The sequence below is a fragment of the Pelodiscus sinensis genome, chromosome 16 (genome assembly GCF_049634645.1).
Source record: "Pelodiscus sinensis isolate JC-2024 chromosome 16, ASM4963464v1, whole genome shotgun sequence".
Taxonomy (NCBI): domain Eukaryota; kingdom Metazoa; phylum Chordata; order Testudines; family Trionychidae; genus Pelodiscus; species Pelodiscus sinensis.
This window is the reverse complement of record NC_134726.1, coordinates 41,723,300-41,748,919: the sequence shown is the minus strand read 5'-3', so window position 1 is coordinate 41,748,919 and position 25,620 is coordinate 41,723,300. Positions and strand designations below refer to the sequence as shown.

At 43.3% G+C, this 25,620-nt stretch overlaps 1 protein-coding gene across 9 annotated transcripts in view; it reads right to left on the bottom strand.

Moving 5' to 3' along the window:
* Nucleotides 1-5,590: 5,590 nt before the first annotated feature.
* Nucleotides 5,591-25,620, bottom strand: part of UNKL (unk like zinc finger) — a 151,340-nt gene continuing 131,310 nt past the window's right edge. For all 9 annotated transcript variants that reach the window (XM_075899984.1, XM_075899982.1, XM_075899990.1 and 6 more), the window contains 2 exons: nt 24,554-24,808; nt 5,591-17,409 (listed from right to left, as the gene is read on the bottom strand). In XM_075899984.1, the coding sequence (XP_075756099.1) occupies nt 17,254-17,409; nt 24,554-24,808 (411 nt within the window). In that variant the 3' untranslated portion in view covers nt 5,591-17,253. The remainder of the gene's footprint in view (nt 17,410-24,553; nt 24,809-25,620) is intronic.

Below are 25,620 nucleotides of genomic sequence, written 5' to 3'. Positions count from 1 at the left end.
CCATGAGACTGAGATTGGAGACTGCAGCCTGCTTCAGGGGCCACATTTTGAAAAGCTGTTGGAAACTTAGAGACGGGGCAGCAAAGAGCAAAAAGTCTGGAGGGCTGCAGAGAAAGTCCTTCTCCTCTGCTCTTGAGCTCCGTGTGGTTGGCTTGTACAAGGAAAGCTGAGAGGTGACGTTACTCGGGCGTCTAAGGGCCTTTCCGGAGAGAACATGTCGGGTACCAAAGGGCCGGTTCATGGTGCAGAGAAAGGCAGGACAAGAGCCAGTGGCTGGAAGGTGAAACCAGACACGTTCCTCTTGGACATAAGGCACCAATACTTCACAGGGAGGATGATTCACCACTGGCACAAACTACCAAAACAAGTGATGGGTTCTTCATTTCTTGATGTCTGCTAGTGGACATCATCTGAATAACCTGTCCTAAGTATCCCTCAAAAAAAGGAAAAATTCCTTGTTTGGTCCTAAAAGAAAATTAACTCTCTATATGATGCTCTTCCATTCTCACACGCCACAGGAGATCTCAGCCAAACTAAGGATCAATTCCCCCGGGAATGGTTAAAATGAAAGGAGGAATAATTCCACATTTGTAGTGTCTCCTGCTAGCAACAGCGCAGAGTGAGGAGGAGAGCAAAAGCTGTCAATGCAAGTGTCCGTGTTAAAGGAGGCTAATAGAGCGGGCCACAAGTGCCCGATACTTGGCTTTTCGTGACATTGGGATGTTGAATAGAACGGCCCATCCAAGAAATGTCTTTGTGCAATCCCTGGCTAAATGTGTCCAAATTGGACTGGAAGGCCAGTTCCGCAGTCTCTCCCTCAGCTCTCGTCCCCCAGCTCCTCTACTCCACTCACGTTACATTGACGACTTCATCTTCCTATGAACCCATGGGAAGGAGACCCTTGAAGAATTCGATGGGGATTTCAACAACTTAGCCTGGACCGGTCCACACAAGAGAGCCACTTCCTTGACATGACAGCGCAATTCAACGATGGCCATATCTCCACCACCTTGTACTGGAAACCTACCGACCGTTTCGCTTACCTACAGCCTCCAGCTTCTTTCTTTAAAGACACCATAAATATGTCTTTCTTGAATTTATGGTATTGGCAGTTGTACCTTCGCGTGGAGGGATCTAAGTACACAAGGGCACTGAGGGATTGGGTGATTTAGAGGCCCCATGATGAAGGGCAGGGTGGAGGAGTGTTTGAGGACCCCACATTGGCAGGGAAAGTGAACTTGGCAAGTTCAAGGGGGAACAAGAATTGGGGAGTGTTGGGGGTTAAGGAATCCCATGAATGGAGGGATCCACTAGGGGCAGATTAGGGAAGGATATAGCAGGCTGGAGGATGTCAGGAAGGACTGAGGGGGGAAGTTCAGGGTGCTAGGAACAGAATGAATAAGGGAGGCTGACAGGTCCCATGGCTGGTGGGATAGGAGTGTGGGAAGCGAGATTGTGGGTTGGGAAGGAAGCAAATTAGACCAATGGGGTCCTACGAACAGGGGAAACATAGGGAGAGAGTTAGGGTGCAGGTTGAGGTGAGCTGGGGGATGTTGTAGGGAGGAAAAGAAGGGCTGATGGACCCCACAAATGAGGGCATGGACTGGGGGTGCGGGTTGGGCTGGGAGTTGTGGAGAGGAAGGGAAACTGAGGGGCCCCTGGGATAAGAGTATGGACTGGAGGGAAGGCCACTGATGTGGGTGCAGGCGGGGCTGGGGGCTATTAGAAATGGACTGGAGAAGAGGGGGGATTGGGATGCAGGCTGGGCTGGGGTTGGCTAAGGAAGGGAGGAAAGAAGGATCTGAGGGTCGGATGGGGCCAGCCCGTGATGCAGTTTGTGGGCAGGGCCGGGCTGCGTCATGCTGGGTGGGGTGGGGGCTGGGTGTGATGTGCTGCGCGGGGCAAGGCGCACTGGCTGCACCACACTAGTGACGCTCGGACCCGAGGAACCAGCATTGTCAAAACTACAACTCCCGGCATGCATCGCTCATGCTGGGAGTGACTCACGCACAATGAGACCAAGGCCCTAGCGTTCCAGGGTTGGCATCCAGACTGCTGATGTCACTTCCTCTTCCGGCCTTTCAAACAACCTGAAATGGCAAAAGCCTCCCCCGCCAGACGGTTACTGGCCCCCAAACTGCCCCCCCCCCGAGGATGTTCAGCCCCTTCACCGCAGCACCTCAGCTCCGCGCAGCGACATGTGTCCGGGGGGGGGGGGGGAGCGGGCTGGGCTGCCAGGCTCGGGCCGTGCTGTGCGGAGCTCCCCGGGCGCCTAAGGGCTGAGACCCAGGCGGGGCAGGGCGCGCAGAACCGGAGCCTTCACGCTAGGGGGCAGGCTCGGCGCTGGCAGCATCAGGCTCTGATCCTGGCTGCGCCTCGCGCTTCTTCGACCTTCCTCCCATGGCGGCACCGCCCGCCCAGCGCCGCGTGCGCAGCCACACCCTGCCGCGCAGGGCACTTGACCGGGAAACACCACCACGCCCGTGGTGCCATGCGGCTGCAGGGGCTGATGGGATACAGGCTCAGAGACACTACAACTCCCGTGGTGCCATGCGGCTGCAGGGGCTGATGGGATACAGGCTCAGAGACACTACAACTCCCGTGGTGCCATGCGGCTGCAGGGGCTGATGGGATACAGGCTCAGAGACACTACAACTCCCGTGGTGCCATGCGGCTGCAGGGGCTGATGGGATACAGGCTCAGAGACACTACAACTCCCGTGGTGCCATGCGGCTGCAGGGGCTGATGGGATACAGGCTCAGAGACACTACAACTCCCGTGGTGCCGTGGGGGTCGCAGTGGCTGACGGGCACTCTTGGCTCGATGGGACACCAACCGCATCTTTCACCGCGCAGCGCCTCGCTCGCGCATCTTCACCAGTGTGTGAATTTCTGGCGACCTGCTCCGTGTGGCGTCATGACTCGCAACAGACGAAGCAAGAAGGGTTGCCAGATGGTTGAAACAAAAATACCGAACAACCCTTCCCCCCCCCCCCCCCCCCAAAAAAAAATAATCTGTTAAAGGAGGGGAGAGACCAAAGTTGTTGAGCAAAAAAAAAAAAAAAAAATCCAAAGAATTATTAAGCCAAAACAATTTAAAATAAAACATCAAACAGCAAGTCCCCTTTAAGAGTGAGGGCCAGGATAGGAACAGGGGAGATGTTCTGCACTAAGACCCAGGGGAAGACCTAGGTCTTTTGGCCAGCAGCCATTTTGTGCTGGCAGCCTTGGGGAACCAGGTAAGCATGGGGACTGGGGGTGTTGGGAGCCAAGGGGGGAGGCCGGGCGCTGAGTGTTTGTAGGGTTGCCAGGAGCCCAGTATTTTTGCCTCCTGGTTGGGGAAAAATTCAGAAAATACTGGACATCTCAGGTGTCCAGAATTCTCTGAATTTTTTTACTGGGTAGGAGCCAAAAATACTGGATTGTGCAGGTGAATACCAGACACACCTGGCAACCCTACCAGCAAGGAGCACAGCGGTGCATTGTGGGAGTGGTTCCAGCTTCCATCGCCCTCAGCTGCTGTCTGTGCTGTCCCTGCTCTGCACTCCATGCGGCTGTACTTAATGCGCCACTGCAGGGAACCACCGACTCCAGCCCCTGTCCTAGCTAAGTGCCCCAGTCTTAACCTTTCCCAGCTCCACCCACCTGGACTCTGGTCTCCCCGCTACTCACCAGTCGGGTTTCCAGATGGTTGCAACAAAAATACTGGACACACTTGACCTTACATCACAATCTACATTACATCTTATTTAGAAAATACCAGACATTTATATTTTCCCATTTATATTTTCTCAATTTGTTTCCCAAACAGAAAGCTCAAATACTGGACTGTCCAGTTCAAAACTGGACACCTGGCAAACCTACTGACCAGTGGCAGAATCGGGGCAAGCTGAGCGCTCACCAGAGCTAAGGAACTCTGGGGGCTGTTCCCGGGCAGCTTTCAGTAGTTCCCAGTCAGTTGCTATCAAATCATGGACCGTGCCAACATCACTTCCAGTCAGTGGAAGGGGCACTTGCATCCTTTGGGCAAGCGCCACAAGGGGGACACAAGAGGAGCCACTACCATGCGGCAGTGACAGACTCGTTCCTCAGTGCACCACGGGAGTTGACCCTCCCCCCCCAAGTATTTCATGGGAGCTGTAGTCCCTTCCGCCTCTGCCCCGCTCTTCCCAGTGGTGGTGGCGGGCTGTTTGGGGCGCCAGCCAGTGGCGCAGAGTTGTTACCCCGGAGCATGACCCGACCATGGTACTGGTACTATGGTACCATCTGACTGTCACACCCTCTCTCTTGTGTGCGTCCCAGTGCTCAGGCCAGTTCTAGGTCTGGAACCCCCAGCAGCTGCAGGTCTGCATGTGGCCCTGCTCCCCTGTGCCAGAATTTTCATGAACAGGGCCCAGCCCTTCACTGGCCCATAAATATCTGCCCCTTGTTGTGTCTGTATCCATCAACTACTCAGTGAATCACTGGACCAAAACTCTGCCATGCAACGTTTTTCAGTCAATATCAATTCCTATTGGATGCTTAGGGATAGTTGAATTCGCTACTGTTACTGAATTTTTTATTTTAATGGGCACTCTCTCCCATGATGCCTTGGGACTGCAGTGACTGGTGGGAGAGGGAGGCTTTGACTTCCCTTAGAGAGTTACGGAAGTCAAAGTAAGAAGCTCATTATTTCATAATTATTTCACAATAATGGGCTTGCTGTGTAGATGCACACTCTGTTATATTGAAATAACGCTGCTGTGTTGACATGACCTAAGAGTCAATCCGGAGGGGGCTGGTTGCAGAAGCCAGGCAGGGCCAGCAGGGGGCCATATATAAAGGGCAGCTAAAGAGGCATTCTCTCCCTGGCCTGTGGACTGGCTGTCTAGGAGCACTGTGGTAGGACAGAGCAGGGCAAGGTGCATCTAGCCAGACTGAGACCCTGTAGGAAGGGCAGACAAGGTGCTAGGGCTACAGCGGAAGAGGCCTTGGAAAAAGAGGCAACAGAGGAGGGGCAGTGAATGGCTGACAGCTACAGGGGCCCTGGGTCAGGACCCAGAGTAGCAAGTGGCCCTGGGTCCTAACCCAGGGACCCTATAGCTGGCGGAGGGGCCCTTGCCACTGAGAGAAGTGACCAGCTCAGACTGCAGTTTGCACTGGCATAAGGGACTGGACATGTGTCACTAGCAGGCCCCCAAGATGAGTGTCTGGATTATGGGCTGCCGGCCCCTCAAAGGGTGGAGGCAACAGAGCAGGGCACACCCAGAGGGCAGTGCCTGGGGGGAAGGGGCACTGTGGTCTGGGGAGCGATGCAGGTCACAGAGTGGGAGCAATGGCAAAGGTGTCCCATGGAAGGACCTGAGCTAATTCCCAAAATAACCAGCAGGAAGGGACATGAATTTGGTAGGGTCCTAGACAGGAGTGAGCCCCTCTTTCAGTCTGACCTGCAGATGACCTAGGGCTGTCGGGGCAGGCTGAGGTTTTCTAACAAGGCTGTTCGTTACTGGCCTGGATGGAGTCCCAGAGTTACAATTCCACTCTGGCTTCTTGTCCACCTGGCAGTTAGAGCTTGGGTCAAATCCATTCCTAGTGAAAGCAGGTGATTTAGAAACCCCCCCCCCCCACACACACACACCAGGCTTCAGGGGGGAGGGGAGATCCTAGAATTGGAGATGGGTCCCAGTTCTCAGTCCCAGGTCTGCACAAACTCCAGCCCTCCCTCCCAAGCAGGATTAGAGTTAACCCTGGCCAGGAGAAGCCCCAGGTCAAGCTCTGGCAGCAGTTCTCGATGCCCTTCCCCTGGTACAGCACCTGGCTAGAGACCAGACTCTCTGTCCCCACAGGTGCAAACCTCTTGGGCAGCCCCATCTGCCAATACGCTGAGAGCTCCTGGGCTGTCTTCATTCTCCTCCCCTCTCCAAATCTTCACAGGCTTGTTCCCCATCCCCTTCTTCCCCATCCATTCATTGGCTCAAGCTCTCCATGATGGCCATAACTAAGCCACTGCCCTTGTTTGGCTGGGGGAAGGCATGGATGCATTCCAATCAGGTGTGGCTAAGCATCAAGGCTGAGGAACACACCTGTCCCCAGGTAGCCCAAGCATGCCCCATGGCTAGGCCATGTCAATGTGCCTCTCAGCCAAGTAGGGGTGCCCCCCTTCGACCTGTGAGAACGTTGGGCAGCTTCTGCCTCATTCCCTCCTCCCGCCCATGTTCCCAGGGTCTGGCTTGGCTGCCTGCTCTCTGGGTCTCCCATGGCACTTCTAGTGGGGATTCCTGCGAGCCCAGTGCTATTGGGGGTGCTCAGTGGAGGCAGGCAGATGATATTAGCTGGGTGGTCAGCTCTGGCTGACCCATGGCTCTGACAAGTGCCTGGTATTGCTAGCATAAGCCAGTGCCTTGTGGGTAGCTCTCAGCTTGGCTGCCGTATAAAGAGCACAATGTCTTGGCCAGCTGTGCCTGAAAGGGCAGCCCTTAGGCACATAGTGCCTAGCAGGGGCAGCTGCACGGCTGGATGAGAGCGTGCCTGGTGGCGGTTGCTCTGGACATAATTTCCCTGATGGGTACGGTGACAAGGAATTTGATGCATGGGAATCGAGACTGAGAGGAAAAACAACTGAGGAGAGTTGGCAGTTTTTCAAAGGGACATTGTTAAGGGCCCAAAAGCAAGCTATTCCGATGTGTCGGAAAGATAGAAAATATGGCAAAAGACCGCCTTGGCTTAACCACGAGATCTTGAATGATCTAAAAATAAAAAAGGAGTCCTATAAAAAATGGAAAGTAGGACAAATTACAAAGGATGAATATAGGCAAACAGCACAGGAATGCAGGGGCAAGATTAGAAAGGCAAAGGCACAGAATGAGCTCAAACTAGCTACGGGAATAAAGGGAAACAAGATGTTGTTTTATAACTACATTAGAAGCAAGAGGAAGACCAAGGAGAGGGTAGGCCCACTGGTCAGTGAAGAGGGAGAAACAGTAATAGAAATGTAGCCGTGTTAGTCTGGTGTAGCTGAAGCAAAATGCAGGACTATGTAGCACTTTAAAGACTAACAAGATGGTTTATTAGATGATGAGCTTTCGTGGGCCAGAAACAGTAACAGGAAAATTGGAAGTGGCAGAGATGCTCAATAACTTCTTTGTTTCGGTCTTTACCGAGAAGTCTGTAGGAATGCCTAACATAGTGAATGCTAGTGGAAAGGGGGTAATTTTAGAAGGTAAAATAAAAAAAGAACAAGTTAAAAATCACCTAGAAAAGTTAGATGCCTGCAAGTCACCAGGGCCTGATGAAATGCATCCTAGAATAATCGAGGGCTGTGTCTACACTGGGCCACTTATTCCGGAAAATCAGCCGCTTTTCCGGAATAAGCTGCGAGCTGTCTACACTGGCCCTTGAATTTCCGGAAAAGCAACGACGTTGAACTGTACAAAATCAGCCGCTTTTCCGGAAAAGCTACGCTGCTCCCGCTCAGGCATAAGTCCTTATTCTGGAACACTGTTCCGGAAAAGGGCCAGTGTAGACAGCCCAGTAGTCTTTTCTGGAAAAAAGCCCCGATCGCGGAAATGATGATTGGGGCTCTTTTCCGGAAAAGCGCGTCTACATTGGCCATGGACGCTTTTCCGGAAAAAGGGCTTTTCCGGAAAAGCATCCTGCCAATGTAGACGCTCTTTTTCCAGAAATACTTATAATGAAAACTATTCTGTTTTAAGCATTTCCTGAAATTTATGCCAGTGTAGACACAGCCAAGGAGCTGATAGAGGAGATATCTGAGCCTCTAGCTATCATCTTTGCAAAATCATGGGAGACAGGAGAGATTCCAGAGGACTGGAAAAGGGCAAATATAGTGCCCATCTATAAAAAGGGAAATAAGAACAAGCCAGGAAACTACAGACCAGTTAGTTTAACTTCTGTGCCAGGGAAGATAATGGAGCAAGTAATTAAGGAAATCATCTGTAAACACTTGGAAAGTGGCAAGGTGATAGGGAACAGCCAGCATGGATTTGTAAAGAAAAAATCATGTCAAACCAATCTGATAGCTTTCTTTAATAGGATAACAAGTCTTGTGGATAAGGGAGAAGCGGTGGATGTGGTATATCTTGACTTTAGTAAGGCGTTTGATATGGTCTCGCATGATATTCTTATCAATAAACTAGGGAAATACAACTTAGATGGGGCTACTATAAGGTGGGTGCACAACTGGCTGGATAACCGTACTCAGAGAGCAGTTATTAATGGTTCACAATCCTGCTGGAAAGGTATAACAAGTGGGATTCCGCAGGGGTCTGTTTTTGGACCGGCTCTGTTCAATATCTTCATCAACGATTTAGATATTGGTATAGAAAGTACGCTTATTAAGTTTGCAGATGATACCAAGCTGGGAGGGATTGCGACTAATCTGGAGGATAGGGTCATGATTCAAAATGACCTGGACAAATTGGAGAAATGGTCTGAGGTAAATAGGATGAAGTTTAATAAAGACAAATGTAAGTGCTCCACTTAGGAAGGAACAGTCAGTTTCACACATACAGAATGGGAAGCGATGGTCTGGGAAGGGGAACGGCAGAAAGGGATCTAGGGGTTATAGTCGACCACAAGTTAAATATGAGCCAGCAGTGTGATGCTGTTGCAAAGAAAGCAAACATGATTCTGGGATGTATTAACAGGTGTGTTGTGAGCAACACACGAGATGTCATTCTTCCGCTCTACTCTGCATTGATTAGGCCTCAGTTGGAGTACTGTGTCCAGTTCTCAGCACCGCATTTCAAGAAAGATGTGGAAAAATTGGAGAGGGTCCAGAGAAGAGCATCGAGAATGATTAAAGGTCTAGAGAACATGACCTATGAAGCAAGGCTGAAGGAATTGGGTTTGTTTAGTTTAGAAAAGAGAAGATTGAGGGGGGACATGATAGCAGTTTTTAGATATCTAAAAGGGTGTCATAAGCAGGAGGGAGAAAACTTGTTCATCTTGGCCTCTGAGGATAGAACAAGAAGCAATGGGCTTTAAACTGCAGCAAGGGAGATTTAGGTTGGACATTAGGAAAAAGTTCCTAACTGTCAGGGTAGTCAAACACTGGAATAAATTGCCCAGGGAGGTTGTGGAATCCCCATCTCTGGAGATATTTAAGAGTAGGTTAGATAAATGTCTATCACGGATGGTCTAGACAGTATTTGGTCCTGCCATGAGGGCAAGGAACTGGACTTGATGACCTCTCGAGGTCCCTTCCAGTCCTAGTATTCTATGCATAAGTCCCCCTTCCCTTTCCTGTTTCCACTTCTGCCAGGTCCCATTTGGACTCTGCATGAAGACAGTGCACTATCTGGTCCTTCCTCCCACCACCAGCCCTGCTAGTGCCCTGCAAACCTGACTCACAGCCCCCTGCTAGCCGTGCCCTGTCTCCTCTAACTTCTTCCTGTGCCTAGCAAACCTGACCGAAAGCCCCCGCTAGCCCAGCACTGGCCCCTCTGACTTCCTTCTATGCCTGGCAATCTTGACCCTCAGCACTCTGCTGGCCTAGCCCTGGCCCTAGGGCAAGCAGCGGCCCTGCTCCACCACCAGAGATTGCTATGGACTGGGAGACTCCCCATGATAACATTTGGGGGTTGTATAACCAAAGCCAAAAACGGATTTTAGGCAGACTGCCTGTGTATTGGTGAGTGATTAATCCTCTGACAGTAATCTCATGGGAGTGACATGACACCATATTCTTTATGGAAAATAACTTACACAAGGTTTACTGAGTACGATTTTCCTAGTTCCTACCTTAGCTGTATTTTGCCCAGGCCTGGTCTATACTTTTCTGCAATTGGGTGTGGCCCTGCCAGGGTGCTTGGCTACTCTTTGAGAGTTTCTGTTCGGAGGCTCTTGGAGATAGTGTATTGGTCATCTGCCCTGGCAGTCACTTCTCCCCAGTTGGTCCCAATAGGCTTTCTCCACTGCATTTTCTATCAGGTTCTTACTGGTCATTATCTCCACCGTACCTCGGTGCAGCCATCTGTTCAAACAGCTATTCAGTCCTAAAACAATCTTAGCACCATTCCTCAGTTGTGCAATCCTTTTAAAAATTTATCCCCCTAACACACTGGTGTCTGAAACCAGACCACTTCATGGGAGGGTGTGGAAGTGACAGCCAATTCTGCTCCAGCCATGGCATCCAGGTGGGCTAGAGGGGATACAGCCACATTGTTCTCATCCTGCCTATCAGCTGCTTATAGGGAGAGAGTGATAGAAATGTAGCCGTGTTAGTCTGCTGTAGCTGAAACAAAGTGCTACATAGTCCTGTTTTTTGTTACAGACCCTATTGGGTACCTCTGATTCAAGATGTCCACACAATGAGTGGTCCGGTGGCACCTAGATACTAACCAAAATACATAGAATCATGAACTTTTATGAGCAAAGCCCAAATCATAAGCTTTCATGGCTGAGTTTTTGCCCACAAAAGCTCACAATTCTATATATTTTGGTTTGTATCCAAGATGCCACAAGACCACTCATTTTTTCGGTAGTCCACAATAAGCCTATCCCCTCTAGGGCTGTTCATGTCTCTCTGTACTCACCTTGCAAAAATCTGTCCTTTGCATGGCTCAGCTCATAAACACTTGCAGGAACAGGACCAAAGCCTTTATTCAAGTGAGCAACAGTTGTGTCCCTTTGCATATTTGCAAACCAAAGACTTTCCTCCACAATGGCCAATATACAGAGTTAAATTCAAGTCAAATATCTTTTAAGGTAACTTCTCTTACCAGTGACTAGGCTGCTGCAATGGGACACAGGGAAGAGCCTGAGCTGATATTCAGAGGTAAGGGGGGTGGAGGTGTCTTTGCCAAATTGAAATTATTTTAAAATACCATGAAAATCTCAGCAGGTGTGTGGGGTTGCCATATGCAGTGCACAGGGTGATTCCTTCCAAACACACCTGGCAGGGAGATTACAACTCCAGTGATGCACAGGGCTCAATATTCTTATCAACTATTGTCAACTACCACCGGGTTTTGGCACCTGCAGAATCCTGGGGGGGGGGGGGGAGGGGGGGGACGACAAGGTCTTGGGGGAAACAGAGATGCATGCATCCCCCTACCACAGAGGAAATGGGGCACACAGAGCTCATGTAATGAGGGAAAATGGAAAGGAGGTGTACACAGGGCCCTTGGTAGGGATGGTTGAAATAGGTGCATACGGACAGTGGCAGGGAAGCGACGGTGAATAATTGCAAGGAGTCCCTCAAAAAGGGGGATAAGAGTAGCACACAAGGAGCTCAATAGGAGTAAACACGGGAATGGAGAAATGAAAAGAAGCTCTGGTATGTGCAATATACTCAGCCGCCACAGGCTACAAAGTATGTGACCTCTGAAATTAAGTCAGAAAGAGTTATCAAAATGTAAACAGGAAGATTACAGGGCATGTAACAGGACTGTGAAGAACATTCCCTCAGGGAAATAAGAACAACTGAGGAAACTACAGACCAGTTAGTTTAACTTCTGTGCCAGGGAAGATAATGGAGCAAGTAATTAAGGAAATCATCTGCAAACACTTGGAAGGTGGCAAGGTAATAAGGAACAGCCAGCATGGATTTGTAAAGAATAAATCATGTCAAACCAATCTGATAGCTTTCTTTGATAGGATAACGAGTCTTGTGGATAAGGGAGAAGAGGTGGATGTGGTATCCCTAGACTTTAGTAAGGCGTTTGATACGGTCTCGCATGATATTCTTATCAATAACTAGGCAAATACAACTTAGATGGGGCTACTATAAGGTGGGTACATAACTGGCTGGATAACCGTACACAGAGAGTAGTTATTAATAGTTCACAATCTTGCTGGAAAGGTGTAACAAGTGGGGTTCCACAGAGTTCTGTTTTGGGACCGGCTCTGTTCAATATCTTCATCAATGATTTAGATATTGGCATAGAAAGTACGCTTATTAAGTTTGCAGATGATACCAAACTGGGAGGGGTTGTGACTGCTCTGGAGGACAGGGTCATAATTCAAATGATCTGGACAAATTGGAGAAATGGTCTGAGGTAAACAGAATGAAGTTTAATAAGGAGAAATGTAAGTGCTCCACTTAGGAAGGAACAATCAGTTTCACACATACAGAATGGGAGGCAACTATCCAGGAAGGAGTACTGCAGAAAGGGATCTAGGGGTTATAGTGGACCACAAGCTGAATATAAGTCAGCCGTGTGATGCTGTTGCAAAGAAAGCAAACATGATTCTGGGATGCATTAAGAGGTGTGTTGTGAGCAAGACACGAGAAGTCATTCTTCCACTCTACTCTGCGCTGGTTAGGCCTCAGTTGGAGTACTGTGTCCAGTTCTGGGCACCGCATTTCAAGAAAGATGTAGAAAAATTGGAGAGGGTCCAGAGAAGAGCAACAAGAATTATTAAAGGTCTAGAGAACATGACCTATGAAGGAAGGCTGAAAGAATTGGGTTTGTTTAGTTTAGAAAAGAGAAAACTAAGGGAGGTATCTAAAAGGTATCTAAAAGGGTGTCATAAGCAGGAGGGAGAAAACTTGTACATCTTGGCCTCTGAGGATAGAACAAAAAGCAATGGGCTTAAACTACAGCAAGGGAGGTTTAGTTTGGATATTAGGAAAAAGTTCCTAACTGTCAGGGTAGTTAAACACTGGAATAAATTGCCCAGGGAGGTTGTGGAATCCCCATCTCTGGAGATATTTAAGAGTAGGTTAGATAAATGTCTATCAGGGATGGTTTAGACGGTTTTTGGTCCTGCCATGCGGGCAGGGGACTGGACTCGATGACCTCTCGAGGTCCCTTCCAGTCCTAGTATTCTATGATTCTATGGTGCCAGACGCATCGCCATGGATGATGGGCGATAGCATTTGGGAATGTTACTTTTCACAATAAAAGACAGTGGAAAATTTAGAGACAACCTGGGGTGAGCTTTCTCATGAAAAAAACTGGTCAAATAGAAGATATTACCTGACCCATCTTGTCTCGCTAATATCTTGGAACTGATATGACTAAAGTTACACTGCATACAACCCAGGAAAATTTGAAACATAGTATCACCACTAATCTCTGGTATTCAAGTCAGTCATTTTGATAATTTTAAGCACTGGGTTTCCTTTGGAGACAGGCAAGTCTAATCACAATGCTAGAAATGATGTGACCTAATTCTAGAAGAATATGATTCCACAATACAGAATTCCTGGAAATACTGATTAACAAAAAGACCTCACTAAGTAAAATCTTTCCAATATCATATGTATACATCTTTTACAATATAATGAAAGACCTCAAACACCAATTGCCTACAAACACAGTAAGCTAAGCAATAAAGATCAAAATTTTTAATTTAATATCGATAATAAAAATAATTCCATGAATTCTGTAAACAATTGCATAAATGCTATATATAGTGTAAAAAAGGTTTTAACAAATGTTAACAATAACTACAAGTAAATGATTATGCATTATAAATACTTTCTCAGTTAAGAACATTTCTATTCACAATACCATTTCTTGTTATACACTCAGAACATTAATGGGTTCCATAAATTAAAGTGAAAATTCCATATCCATTTAAGGTCTTATGTCAACCACAGTTACACAAATATATTGTGACAATAAAAATATTAATATTAATATTTAACATTAGGATATTTTGAATAGCAATACATAACAAAACATGTTTTTAATAATCTGCTATTAAAAAGATTAATTTTAACAAACCCATAAGATGAAGTTTGGGATCTGAATTTAACAAAACTTTCTGTTAAATTACAATTCTTGACTTTAAAACCCTGAGAAACTGTAATTTTCACCTATGACACACAGGTCATTATGAGAAGTTAATGGCATTCACATACAAAAAGTATTATACTTTTCTGTAAACTTACATGATAGCCTGACCAAGTTATTTCAAACTCAAGAATGAAACTATTACATTAGTGTATTTTACCTTTATATAATTTGCTCATCTGACATATTACAATATTATATTCTCTCTCAAATATATATTTTAGTGCATCTAGATAGTATTTGCATCACCAGGACAAAAATTCACAAATGTAAATATATTCCTTTTAATTTTTTTAATTAAAGTAGAATTGTTAATTTATGCTCCATATATTTCATTATCCTGGATTTAGAAATACCACTATAAAGGTGTATCCAATCATTCTTAATTTATAAGTAGCTTAAGTTAACCTGTAAAAAGCTAATAATACCTTGCTTATAATTCTGTAGGGAAAGGGCTTATTGGAAAATAATTATAGCATACTAAATGTGGTTCATGTAACTACCTAACCATATTTGGATAAGGGAACAAATAACAAGCAGTTCACTCTAAGAATTTCACTCATAGGTAACATTTCTTTGGTCTATCTTCTTCCTTCAAGATTCAAATTTAGAACTGTCCAAAAACCAACTCAGCTGTTCTCAGGATAAAATTAATTTTTACACACAGCTATGTAATCATTCTCAACATTAATTATGTCACATACAAACCTAACAAATGGTAAAGTTTACCCAATAATTAGTTGAGTTTATCTAAAAAGACAATATGTGCAAACTGTGTACATTAATTTGACAATTTCCTCTGTTTTTTATGTTAAAACTTGTTTCTAAATCAAAAAGCATCAACCAGAGATTTAAAAAAACCTCCTATTATTACAAAAAGTAAAGACCAAAGAAAAGATCCTAGAATGACACACAAATGCACAATAATATATAACTATAAACTGTGGCAGTAGCACAAAGATATTTAAACATTTCTTAATGAAATGAATATTGACACACATGACCACATTTCAATCTAATTTGGATTTATTTCACTAAAATCTAGAAAGAATATTAGTTAACTCTGGTAGCAAAGAGATAGAAAATGTAATAAACCACTGTCTTATAACAGCTGCATGTTCTAAAACATTTAAAATAATTTAATTCTACAATACATCCGTTTCTAATTTGGTCACTGATAAAAATTTCTTACCCACTCAATTTATTTTAGTCAAAAAAATGTTCAAAAAAACCCTTCTTTGGCAAAGACTATACTAGTGTAGAAGTCCATTAATACTCACAGCAAAGCTTAGTGATTAAAGTATCACTTAAAATAAACCTAAACTTGTTCTACTTCTATGATAAAAGAAAATATTTTTTCAGGTAAGAGAAACATATTGCTGAAAATGAAATTATAGTAAAAAAGTTCACAATTATGTGAAAAATGTATCAGGACATACAATGAAACATAACTTTAAAGCCTGTTTAAAAATGTTCTTCAGTTATCTTCAGACTATTGTACTTGTAAATAACTTTTTAAGAGCTCCTGTTCAAAATGTAAATCATTTATAGGTTTTATGTTCCCTCCCTCACTCTCAAAAGATCTAGTCCAAAGTTCACATAATTCAATGTAGGCACACTGACTTAAGGTGGGCTTGGATCGGTCTCTGAATTCTTTAAACACTAATGCAAATCTCAGAGATATTTTTTCAAGATAATAAATACAATTTACAACATACAGTAAAAGCTTTGTGACCCAGCACACTGTTAAATGGAAAGCACTATCAACCAGCACTGACCCCAGCTGTTTAAGAAAGTTTGAATTTAACAGAGTGCCAGATGGGCTGCTGGCCCCACTACTGGGGAGAAAGCTTCCTTTTCCCCTAGAAAGGAGCCAGCAAGGGCTGCTTTGATTTCAAGTACATTCAGTTAACCAGCAAACGCTGTTTCCCCTGAGTGCCAGATAACAAATCTTTCACTGTATCTTGTTTCTATTTCAACATATCTGAACAAACTTCAGAAATAATTAAACTATGCTAGTCATATGAATGAACTTCTTGTGCATTAATGTATTAATTAATAGGAATATGCACATATTTAACACAGTGGTAGGTCATTTGGATGTAATTGTGTCATACCTTAAGTTGTACTTGTGTCCTACCTGTATTTATCAGGACAGAAAAGTAACACCACAGGTAATTCTTCCTACAAGAACAGTTAACTTTAAGGAAAGTAACAAGAGACAGTGTTAAGATACAATAATTAACTTCTCTTATATTGTGTACTCCTAACCATCAGCATTAAATATGGACATCAATAACTTTAAAAAAGATCATTACAAGAAAGCACCATTATCTAATAAAATATTGAAATAAATTCAGAGCTAAAACCAAAGGTGTATTGTATTTATGTAAAACAAAACCTACTATCTTTCATCCATTACAAAGTATTATTTTGAGAATTATCCAATTGTCCTGTACAGAATTAGGTGGTACAAACTATTTGCAAACTCTTTTGCAATTGTATTAGGTGCAAGACACAGGCACTTGGTAAAATTGGATATGGATTATATCAATTAATGATAGGTCATCAAATAGATTAGGAGTTATACAAATGTTTTCACCAATACTACAAAAATCCAATTTGGGCAATGTGCAAAAACATAGTTTTGTTTAAGAAAACTGGTTTGTTTCACAAAATAAAAGAGTATTTGAATACTTACTCATGTATGTCTCTTTCAACCTCTCTCTCTGCTAGTATACTTATAAATGTTATTAGCCTGCAGTTGACAAACTATAAAAATTCTAGGCAAGTTCTCATTTTTATGTAACTATTCATTTAGTAAGTACTAAAGCAAAAAATGAAATTTACCATACATATTCACCATACTATGATTTAACAGTAAAACTGATATAAATATTTTAAGTTCACAGTACACACACAAGACATCATACCACATATTAAAAAAATAGCCATTAAAAACCTAGAAAGTAGGTTAAAGCAATTTATCATCTCTAGCAAAAAAAGTGAAGTGCTTTTACAGGAATTAAATTTCTTCAAATAACCAAGTAAACAGTAGTGTTAGACTGCTTCAAAAATACTGGCACCGGATTACAACACACCATAAATATGGTGAAGGGTAAGGTCCTCTCATCAACAAATATTGTATTTACATAATGTTAGTGGGATACACAGGCATAAATCCCCCATTCAGCACTGTGAGTACCCACCTGTAAGAAGTGATTATGCTGTAAGTGAACCTGAGTAGCTTGTGCACCAGGAATGTAAGTGGAAAACTGAAAAGAGTAGGTAGGGAAAAAATAACCATGGAACTTTAGAATGTCATTAATAAAATTCAGTACATAATGTCAGCCAGACAACACTTCCTGTAGTAAAAACAACTAAAATATCATACAAGGTCAAAACAGAAATCAGTCTAGTATTAATACATGGAATACAATTCTTATATAAAATGCCAGAACATAAAATAGCTTTAGTTCATTAACATAATTATAAGAACCATTACTTTGTCACCATTTCTTTTTTTTTGTCTTGCAGCAAGGACATTTTTGTTGTTTAGCTGCACAGTGTTCACAAAGTACGTAATGTTGACATGGCTGCAGGATTACAGTACGGTCACGTTCTTGGCATACAATACACTTATTTGAATGACGTTGGAAAATTACCTGTAAAAAGAAAATTGCTCTCAATAAAAATCCCAATGTGTAATGTTTCTCAGAGGATCCTGTATTATTTGATTATCAATATTTACTTCAATGATACCTAAGAATCTTTTATTGGTGAAATTAATGGCTAGTTCAAGCACCAGAACATCATAAACAGAACTAAGAATAGCCCATAAAGCTATAATGTATTCAGAATGGAACACAAGTGCAAAACAAACTGCAGCTCAAATTTTCCCCAGAAACACCAAAACCTAGATGAGTGATGCCAACTTAAACTCAGATCAGGTCTATGCTATAGATTTGTTGGTATAACTATGTCACTCAAGATGTGAAAAACCCACATCCCTGGGCAACGTAGTTATACTGATCTAACCACACCCTACAAATAGTCCTATGTTGACAGAAGAGCTTCTCCTGTTCCTGTAACTACAGGTTGAACCTCTCTAGTCCAGAATTCTCTGGCCTGGACACATCCGTTGTCCAGAATGATTTTCGTTAGCCAGATGTTTACTTTTCATGTGTGCGGCCAAGTTTCTCACAGTCACAAAGTTTGTTTACAAATACCAATCCTTCCTCTTAGTCCAGAATTCTCTGGCCTGGAAACATTCACTGTCCAAAATTATTTTAGTTAGCCAGATGTCCTCTTTTCATGGCTGTGGCCAAGTTTCCCACGGTCCCATAAAGTTTACAGCCACCAGTCCTAGCTTTCAGTGTTCTGTACTGTTATTTAGCTCTAATTCACCCCTAAATGTCGTCTAACATCTCAGTAAGAAGTGGAAGTGTCAATAATGCTGTTAGACAATACTGTCCTCCCATGGTCCGGAAAATTCTCTGGTTCGGAACTGGTCAGGCTCTGAGGGTGTCGAACTAGACAGGTTCAACCTGTACTGTCTCTTGTGGACTTGGATTAACTACACTGATGGGAGATGCTCTCTGAAGCCTGGTCTATGCTGTGTGGAAATGTTGAAGTAAGGTACACAATTCCAGCTACATAAATTACATAGCTGGAGTCAATGTATCTTAAATCCCTGTCCACAAAGTGGGACGTCAATGGGAGCAAATGCTCCCATCAGCTTCCCTTAAGTCTTTGCAAGAAGTAGGAATACCAGTGCCAATGGGGGCACTCTTTGAGTGCGATCTAGCAGGTCTATACTACACCTGCTAAATCAAACCCTGGAAGATCGACTGTGGCAGCATCGATTTTCTGGGTACTGTAGATGTGCCCTCATTGGCACAGGAGTGTCTTCACTAGAGCTGCACTGCTATACTGCTGTACATGAAAACAAGCTCTAAAACAGAGAACTGAACATCAGTCCTTTTGAGACATTCATAGAATCCTAAAATCTTAGGGCTGGAAAAGACCTCAGGAGGTCATCGAGTCCAGCCCCCTGCCCAAAGCAGAACCAACCCCAACTCTATCGTCCCAGCCAGTTATGGTGGTCTGTCACTGTGAACACTAACAATTCCTTCTGGTATATTTCCTCACAAGGCAAATAATTTGCATCAGTCAGAGTGGGAGACTTCCCAGGTATACTTCATTCAGTAAAAATCTACTGAAGACTCGTGAAAGCTGTTATTTAGGCAAATATGTTTGCTACAGCTCAAAAGGATAAAAAATTAAATCTTTGACCTAAATGTTCTATAGAACTCCAATTGTCTTCGATATCACTACGCTGATTGCAGATCATCATCATAACAAGTTGAGCTGTGATCCTGAACTTGGGGAAGAGTATGCTTACGAGCCACTGTATTTATAATCTTTTGGTCTTGATTATCAAGTACTGCTAACCCATAGAGAGCACTCTAAGAACAATACTCTTCTTCCTCAAAACCCTCTGGAAACTTTGCTTCCATTAACATCCGATACAACACCATAAAAACCCCTCTTATCTAGCTTTTACGAGTACTGGCATGTTTTGCTGAACTTGTCTTCTCCTTCCACTCAGCCTCTGGCAATTGAAGGTTTAGGGACAACTGGAGTATTGGGTTGCATTCCTGTCCATGCTGGCTAATAGCCATTTATGGACCTATCCTCAATAATTTTTTAGCCCAATTATGCTCTTGACCTTCACATCCCATGGAATGAATTCCACAAGTTGGCAATAAATATACACTTCCTTATTCATTTCCATGGCACCATTTGTGATTTATAGACCGCTATCAAACCGTCCCCCCAAACTCATCTCTTTTCTAAGATGAATAGTCCCAGTCTTTTTAATCTCGCCTCCTATGGAAGCTGTCCTTGAATGTTTTTGGTTGCCTTTTTCTTTAGCTTTTTCCAGTTCTTACATATCTTTTTTGAGATGGGGAAACCAGAAGTAATCCAGGTGTGAGCATACCATGAATATATATAATGGAATGATATTTTCATATTATTAAGGTTAAGAGTCTGTCACAAGTATTTTTAGTAAAAGTCAGGGGCAGGTTATGGACAATAAATAAAGCATTCACAGAAGCCTATAATCTGTTTGCGACTTTTACCAAAAATGTCCTGTAGGGGCAGGGACTAACAATTTGAGTGCTGCCAGGGTCTGACCTCCAGCAACTGATCAAACCCCATCAGAGCTCCTGTCCCAAAGGGAATGACCAACCCTAAGCTGCTACTTTAGCCACTGACTGCAATTGACAGTCCTGCCACTGAGAAAGAAGTCATGGAGATCCCAGAAAGACAAGGAATCAATGACTTTTGTTATAGAATCATACCCTTACTTATTATCTATTCCTTTCTCCCCTTCCCTTCTCCTATTTATTTTGAGTTTTCATATCCCCTACTCATAACTCTGGTCATCTGAAGAAGTGGGCTGTGCCCACGAAAACTCATGATACTATCTACATGTTTTGTTAGTCTATAAAGTGCTACCAGACCATTTGTTGTTTTTTTCCTAATAGTGTTAGGTTTTTTTTTAGGTGATGCCGATATTTAAAAAGGGCTCTAGACGTGATCCTGGCAATTACAGACCAGTAAATCTAATGTCAGTACCGGAGAAATTAATTGAAACTATAGTAAAGAATAAAATTGTCAGACATACAGATGGACATAATTTGTTGGGGAAAGTAAACATGGTTTCTGTAAAGGGAAATCATACCTTTACTAATCTGCTAGGCTATGTCTACACTAGTGGACTGGTGCAAGAAGTCTTGCGCAAGAAGACATCCACACTGCCATGTCTGAGATGTGTTTTTGCACAAGAGCGCCCATGGCAGTATGGACGCTCTCTTGCGCATGAAAGCACCAATGGCCATTTTAGCCATAGGGCTTTTTTGCACAAGAGCGCCCATGGCAGTATGGACGCTCTCTTGCGCATGAAAGCACCAATGGCCATTTTAGCCATAGGGCTTTCTTGCACAAGAAACCCCTGCGGCGCGTCCACACTGCCCTCTTGCACAAGAGCTGTTGCGCAAGAGAGCTTACACTTGTAAGAAAAGAGCATAGCTCTTGCACAAGAAAGGGTGGGCTGTGTGGATGCTCTGCGGGTTCTTGCGCAAGAAAGGCCGTACTTGTGAAAGAACCCACCAGTGTAGATATAGCCCTAGATTCTTGGGGGGGGGGGGGGGTTACTAACATGTGGACAAGGGGGATCCAGTGGATAGGGTATACTTAGATTTCTAAAAAGCCTTTCAGAAGGTCCCTCACCAAAGGCTTGTAAAGTAAGTTGTCATGGGATAAGAGGGAAGGTCATTTCGTGGACTGATAACTGGTTAAAAGACAGGAAACAAAGGGTAGGAATACATGGTAAGTTTTCAGAGTGGGGAGAGAGGTAAACTAGTGGGATCCCCCAAGGGTCTGCCCTGGGATCAATCCTATTCAACTTATTTATAAATGATCTAGAGAAAGGGGTAAACAGTGAAGTGGCAAAATTTGCAGATTATACCAAATTGCTCAAGATAATTAAGACCAAAGCAGACTGTGAAGAACTTCACAAAGATCTCACAAAAATACATGATTGGGCAGCAAAATGGCAATTTAATGTGGATAAATGTAAAGTAATGCACATTGGAAAAATAATCCTCACTATACATACAATATGATGGGGACTCATTTGGCAACAACTACTCAAGATCTTGGAGTCATTGTGCATAGTTCTTTGAAAACATACATTCAGTGAGCAGCAGCAATCAAAAAAGCTAATAGAATGTTAAGAATCATTAAAAAAGGGCTAGAGAATGAGACAGCAAATATCTTATTGCCTCTATATAAAACCATAGTACACCCACACTTTGAATACTGCGTCTAGATGTGGTCACCTCATCTCAAAAGAGATATATTGGCATTGAAAAAGGTTCAGAAAAAGGCAACAAAAATTATTAGGGGTTTGGAACGGGTCCCATATGAAGAAAGATTAAGATTAAGGTGACTTGGACTTTTCAGCTGAGAAAAGAGGAGACTAAGGGGGATATGATAGAGGTCTTATTCCCACAATCTAAGAACTAGGGGTCACCAAATGAAATTAATAGGCAGCAGGTTTAAAACAAACAATAGGAATTTTTTCTTCATTCAGCGCAGTCAATCTCTCCAATTCCTTGCCAGAGGACACGGTAAAGGCTAGGACTTTAATGGGGTTCAAAAAATTGCTAGATAGATTCATGGAGGTTAGGTCCATTAATGGCTATTAGTCAGGATGGGTAGAAATGATGTCCCTAGCCTCTGTTTATCTGGAAATGGGTGACAGTGGAGGGATCACATGAGGATTACCTGTTGTGTTCCCTCCCTCTGGGGAATCTGGTATTGGCTACTGTCAGAAGACAGCATACTGGGCTAGATGAACCGTTGGTCTGACCCAGTATGGCCGTTCTTATGGCTTTTTTTTTTTTTTTTTTTTTTAACTGCTGCTGCACATTGAGCAGATGTTTTTAGAGAGCTATCCATAGTTCAAATATCCATGGATCCAAGATCTCTTTTTTGAGTGGTAATAGATATTTTAGATCCTATCATGTTGTATGCACAGTTGTGATTATGTTTTCCAATGCCCATTACTTTGTACTTAACACTGAATTTTACCTGCCATTTTGTAACCCAGTTAGTTTACTGAAATCCCTTTGAAACTCTTCACTGTCAGCTTTGGACTTAACTATCTTGAGTAATTTTAAGTTGTCTGCAAATTTTGTCACCTTACTGTTCACCTTGGCTACGTCTAGACTGGCATGATTTTCCGCAAATGCTTTCAACGGAAAAGTTTTTCTGTTAAAAGCATTTGCGGAAAAGAGCGTCTAGATTGGCACGGATGCTTTTCCGCGAAAGCACTTTTTGCGGAAAAGCGTCCGTGCCAATCTAGACGCGGTTTTGCACAAGAAAGCCCTGGTCGCCATTTTTGCAATTGGGGCTTTTTTGCGCAAAACAATACCGCGTTGTCTACACTGGCCCTCTTGCGCAAAAGTATTTGCGCAAGAGGGCTTTTGCCTGAACGGGAGCAGCATAGCATTTCCGCAAGAACGCTTACAATCTTACATGAGATCGTCAGTTTTCTTGCGGAAATTCAAGCGGCCAGTGTAGACAGCTGGCAAGTTTTTCCGCAAAAGCAGCTGCTTTTGTGGAAAAACTTGCCAGTCTAGATGCAGCCCTTGTGTGCCAGATCATTTATGAATACATTTAACAGCACAGGTCCAGGTACAGGCTGAATCCCCTTAGATTAAAAGAATTCTAAATTATTGAAAAAGGAAATCATGCCTCACCAAAAGCTGTGCAGACTCTTTCCCATGTCATGTTTACCTACCGTATTTTCCAGCGTATAGGGCGACTAGGCGTATAAGATGACCCCCTAATTTTTTAATTAAAAGATAGGGTTTCATCTTATACCCCAGTGCCCCTCCGCCTCCTTTGCTCCCGGTGTCCCTGGTCTGCTGGAGACGGTCCCCAGCAGACCAGAGGCACCGGGAGCAAAGCCGCGGAGGGGCTCCGGCGGGGGGGCAGCCCAGGCACGCCTGGGATGCCCCGCCGCCAGCTTCCCCTGAGGCTTTCAAAGCCGCGGAGGGGCTCGGGCGGGGGGGCAGCCCAGGCGCTTTGCAAAGCCTCGGGGGAAGCCGGCGGCGGGGCATCCCAGGCGCGCCTGGGATGTATACCCGGCATACAAGACGACCCCTGATTTTTGGGGGATGGTTTTTAACATCAGAGGTCGTCTTGTACGCCGGAATATACGGTATGTGTTCGCTAATTTTGTTTTTTTACTATTGTTTCAATCAATTTGCCTTGTTATATCTCCATACTCAGTACATTTTCTTTTATTGTCAAATTTTTTAGAGCAGTCACATTCATGAAGACAGTGGTTAACTCAGATTTATGTTTTTCTGAAATTTCAGTGCTAGGGAATTCAAAGGGGATAAAATACATATATAAAACTTTTGTTTAGAATTTTTAAGAACATTTTAAGAGCAAGTCTGAAATTGTGCTCTGGCTGTCATAGCCTCTGTTCAGCTGAGCATTTCATCAAAAAACTTCAATGGTCTCTTTAGTAACATGGTGTAAAAATGGGAAGTTAGTTACAGCAGTCTGGAAAAAAAGGTTGGTATGTTCTGTTTTCTCAGACATGAAGGAGGTTACCACAGACTTGCAGCAGAAAGACTGCATCTTTAAAATGTAATCATCATCTGTGATTAGGCCATTTTCATATTGCTAAATAACAGATTGTGTAAGCCAATTTCTAAAAATAAGCCTCTAATTTTTCACCCATAATCAATTATGAGATCATACCAAGAGAGATCAGAAATGAACTAAACTAACCTCATAGATAATACTGAAAAGGAAAGCAACTCCTTGTTTTAAAATTATATCTACTTTACCATCACTAGCTGCCCATCTCACTTCTTTCTCCCTAGTATTAGTTTCTAAACAGGACACTTCACTACAAACTTTCCAGATATTTAAAGCTCTTTATTTACATAGCTGCTCTTTAGTGCATTGTATTTAAAAGCATGTTTTAATCTGTTTTTTCACACTGAAAGATATCAGAAGTTGCTTGCCACTCTTGTCACAGCTGAGCACCAAAGTTAAAAAAAAAAATCAGTTGGACTGAGGAAATTCCAACTATGGCATATTTCAGACCAAAATATTATTTATATTTAACACTATATTAGTTTGAAATGAAACACTGATTCAGCATCTTTTATAATACTGTTTAACTGACAATATCCACAGTCCAGACACACTTACCTCATCTACTGTTTCTAAATCTGAATGCAGTTGATTTTGTAAAGAATGAAGCTTTGGTAATGGTATTTTTTCTATATCGCCATAACTTTTCATATGAAGTACGGTAGTGGATAGACACACATCAAATTGTTCCTGCAGCTTTTTCAATTTATTTTCTAAGTCTTCTTTTTTCCGAAGAGCTAGTTTTTTGTCAGCATCCGCCACTCTAGCACGTTCCTTTGCCTCTTGAGCCTCTTTTTGCCATGCATCACATGCCTGGGACAAAAACATTTGCAGAAAGTTATACAAGTATTTTGTAAACTATAAAAGCCCTCAAGGTACATCCAATACATCCCTTCATCTACATTATCTTACTGTCACCATCTCTTTCTCTTACTCCCCCTACCCATTGTTTATCACTTCTTTTTATTTTTTGTCTTAACCTAGATTTTAAACAACACCATATATACTTCTCTGTAAGTCTCTATGCATATTTATGGAGCTGTATAAATAAAAATATGAATAGTTCACTTCATAATTGGATGACAAAAGTTAGTTACAGCAGTCTGGAAACTCAAAATATAGTAAAACTAATATATTTAATTACCTCTTAACAACAGAAAAATCTACATCTGCTGTGTCCAGAGCAAATATGCTAGGAAAAGGGAAGAAAAAAAAGCCCTTTACTACCTTAATGGAGCAAGTAATTAAGGAATTCATCTGCAAACATCTGGAAGATAGTAAGATGATAGGTAACAGGCAGCATGGATTTGTAAAGAACAAATCATGTCAAACCAATCTGATAGCTTTATTTGATAAGATATCTAAGGGGGAAGCAGTGGATGTGGTATAGCTAGTCTTCAATAAAGCACTGGATATGGTCTCACATGACCTTCTTATCAATAAACTAAGGAAATACAACCTAGATGAGGCCACTATCAAGTGGGTTCATAACTGGTTGAATAACCATTCTCAGAGACTAGTTATTAATGGTTCACAGTCATGCTGAAAGGGCATAACAAGTGGGGTTCTGCAGGGGTCTGTTTTGGAACCTGTTCTGTTCAATATCTTCCTCAACTATTTATATA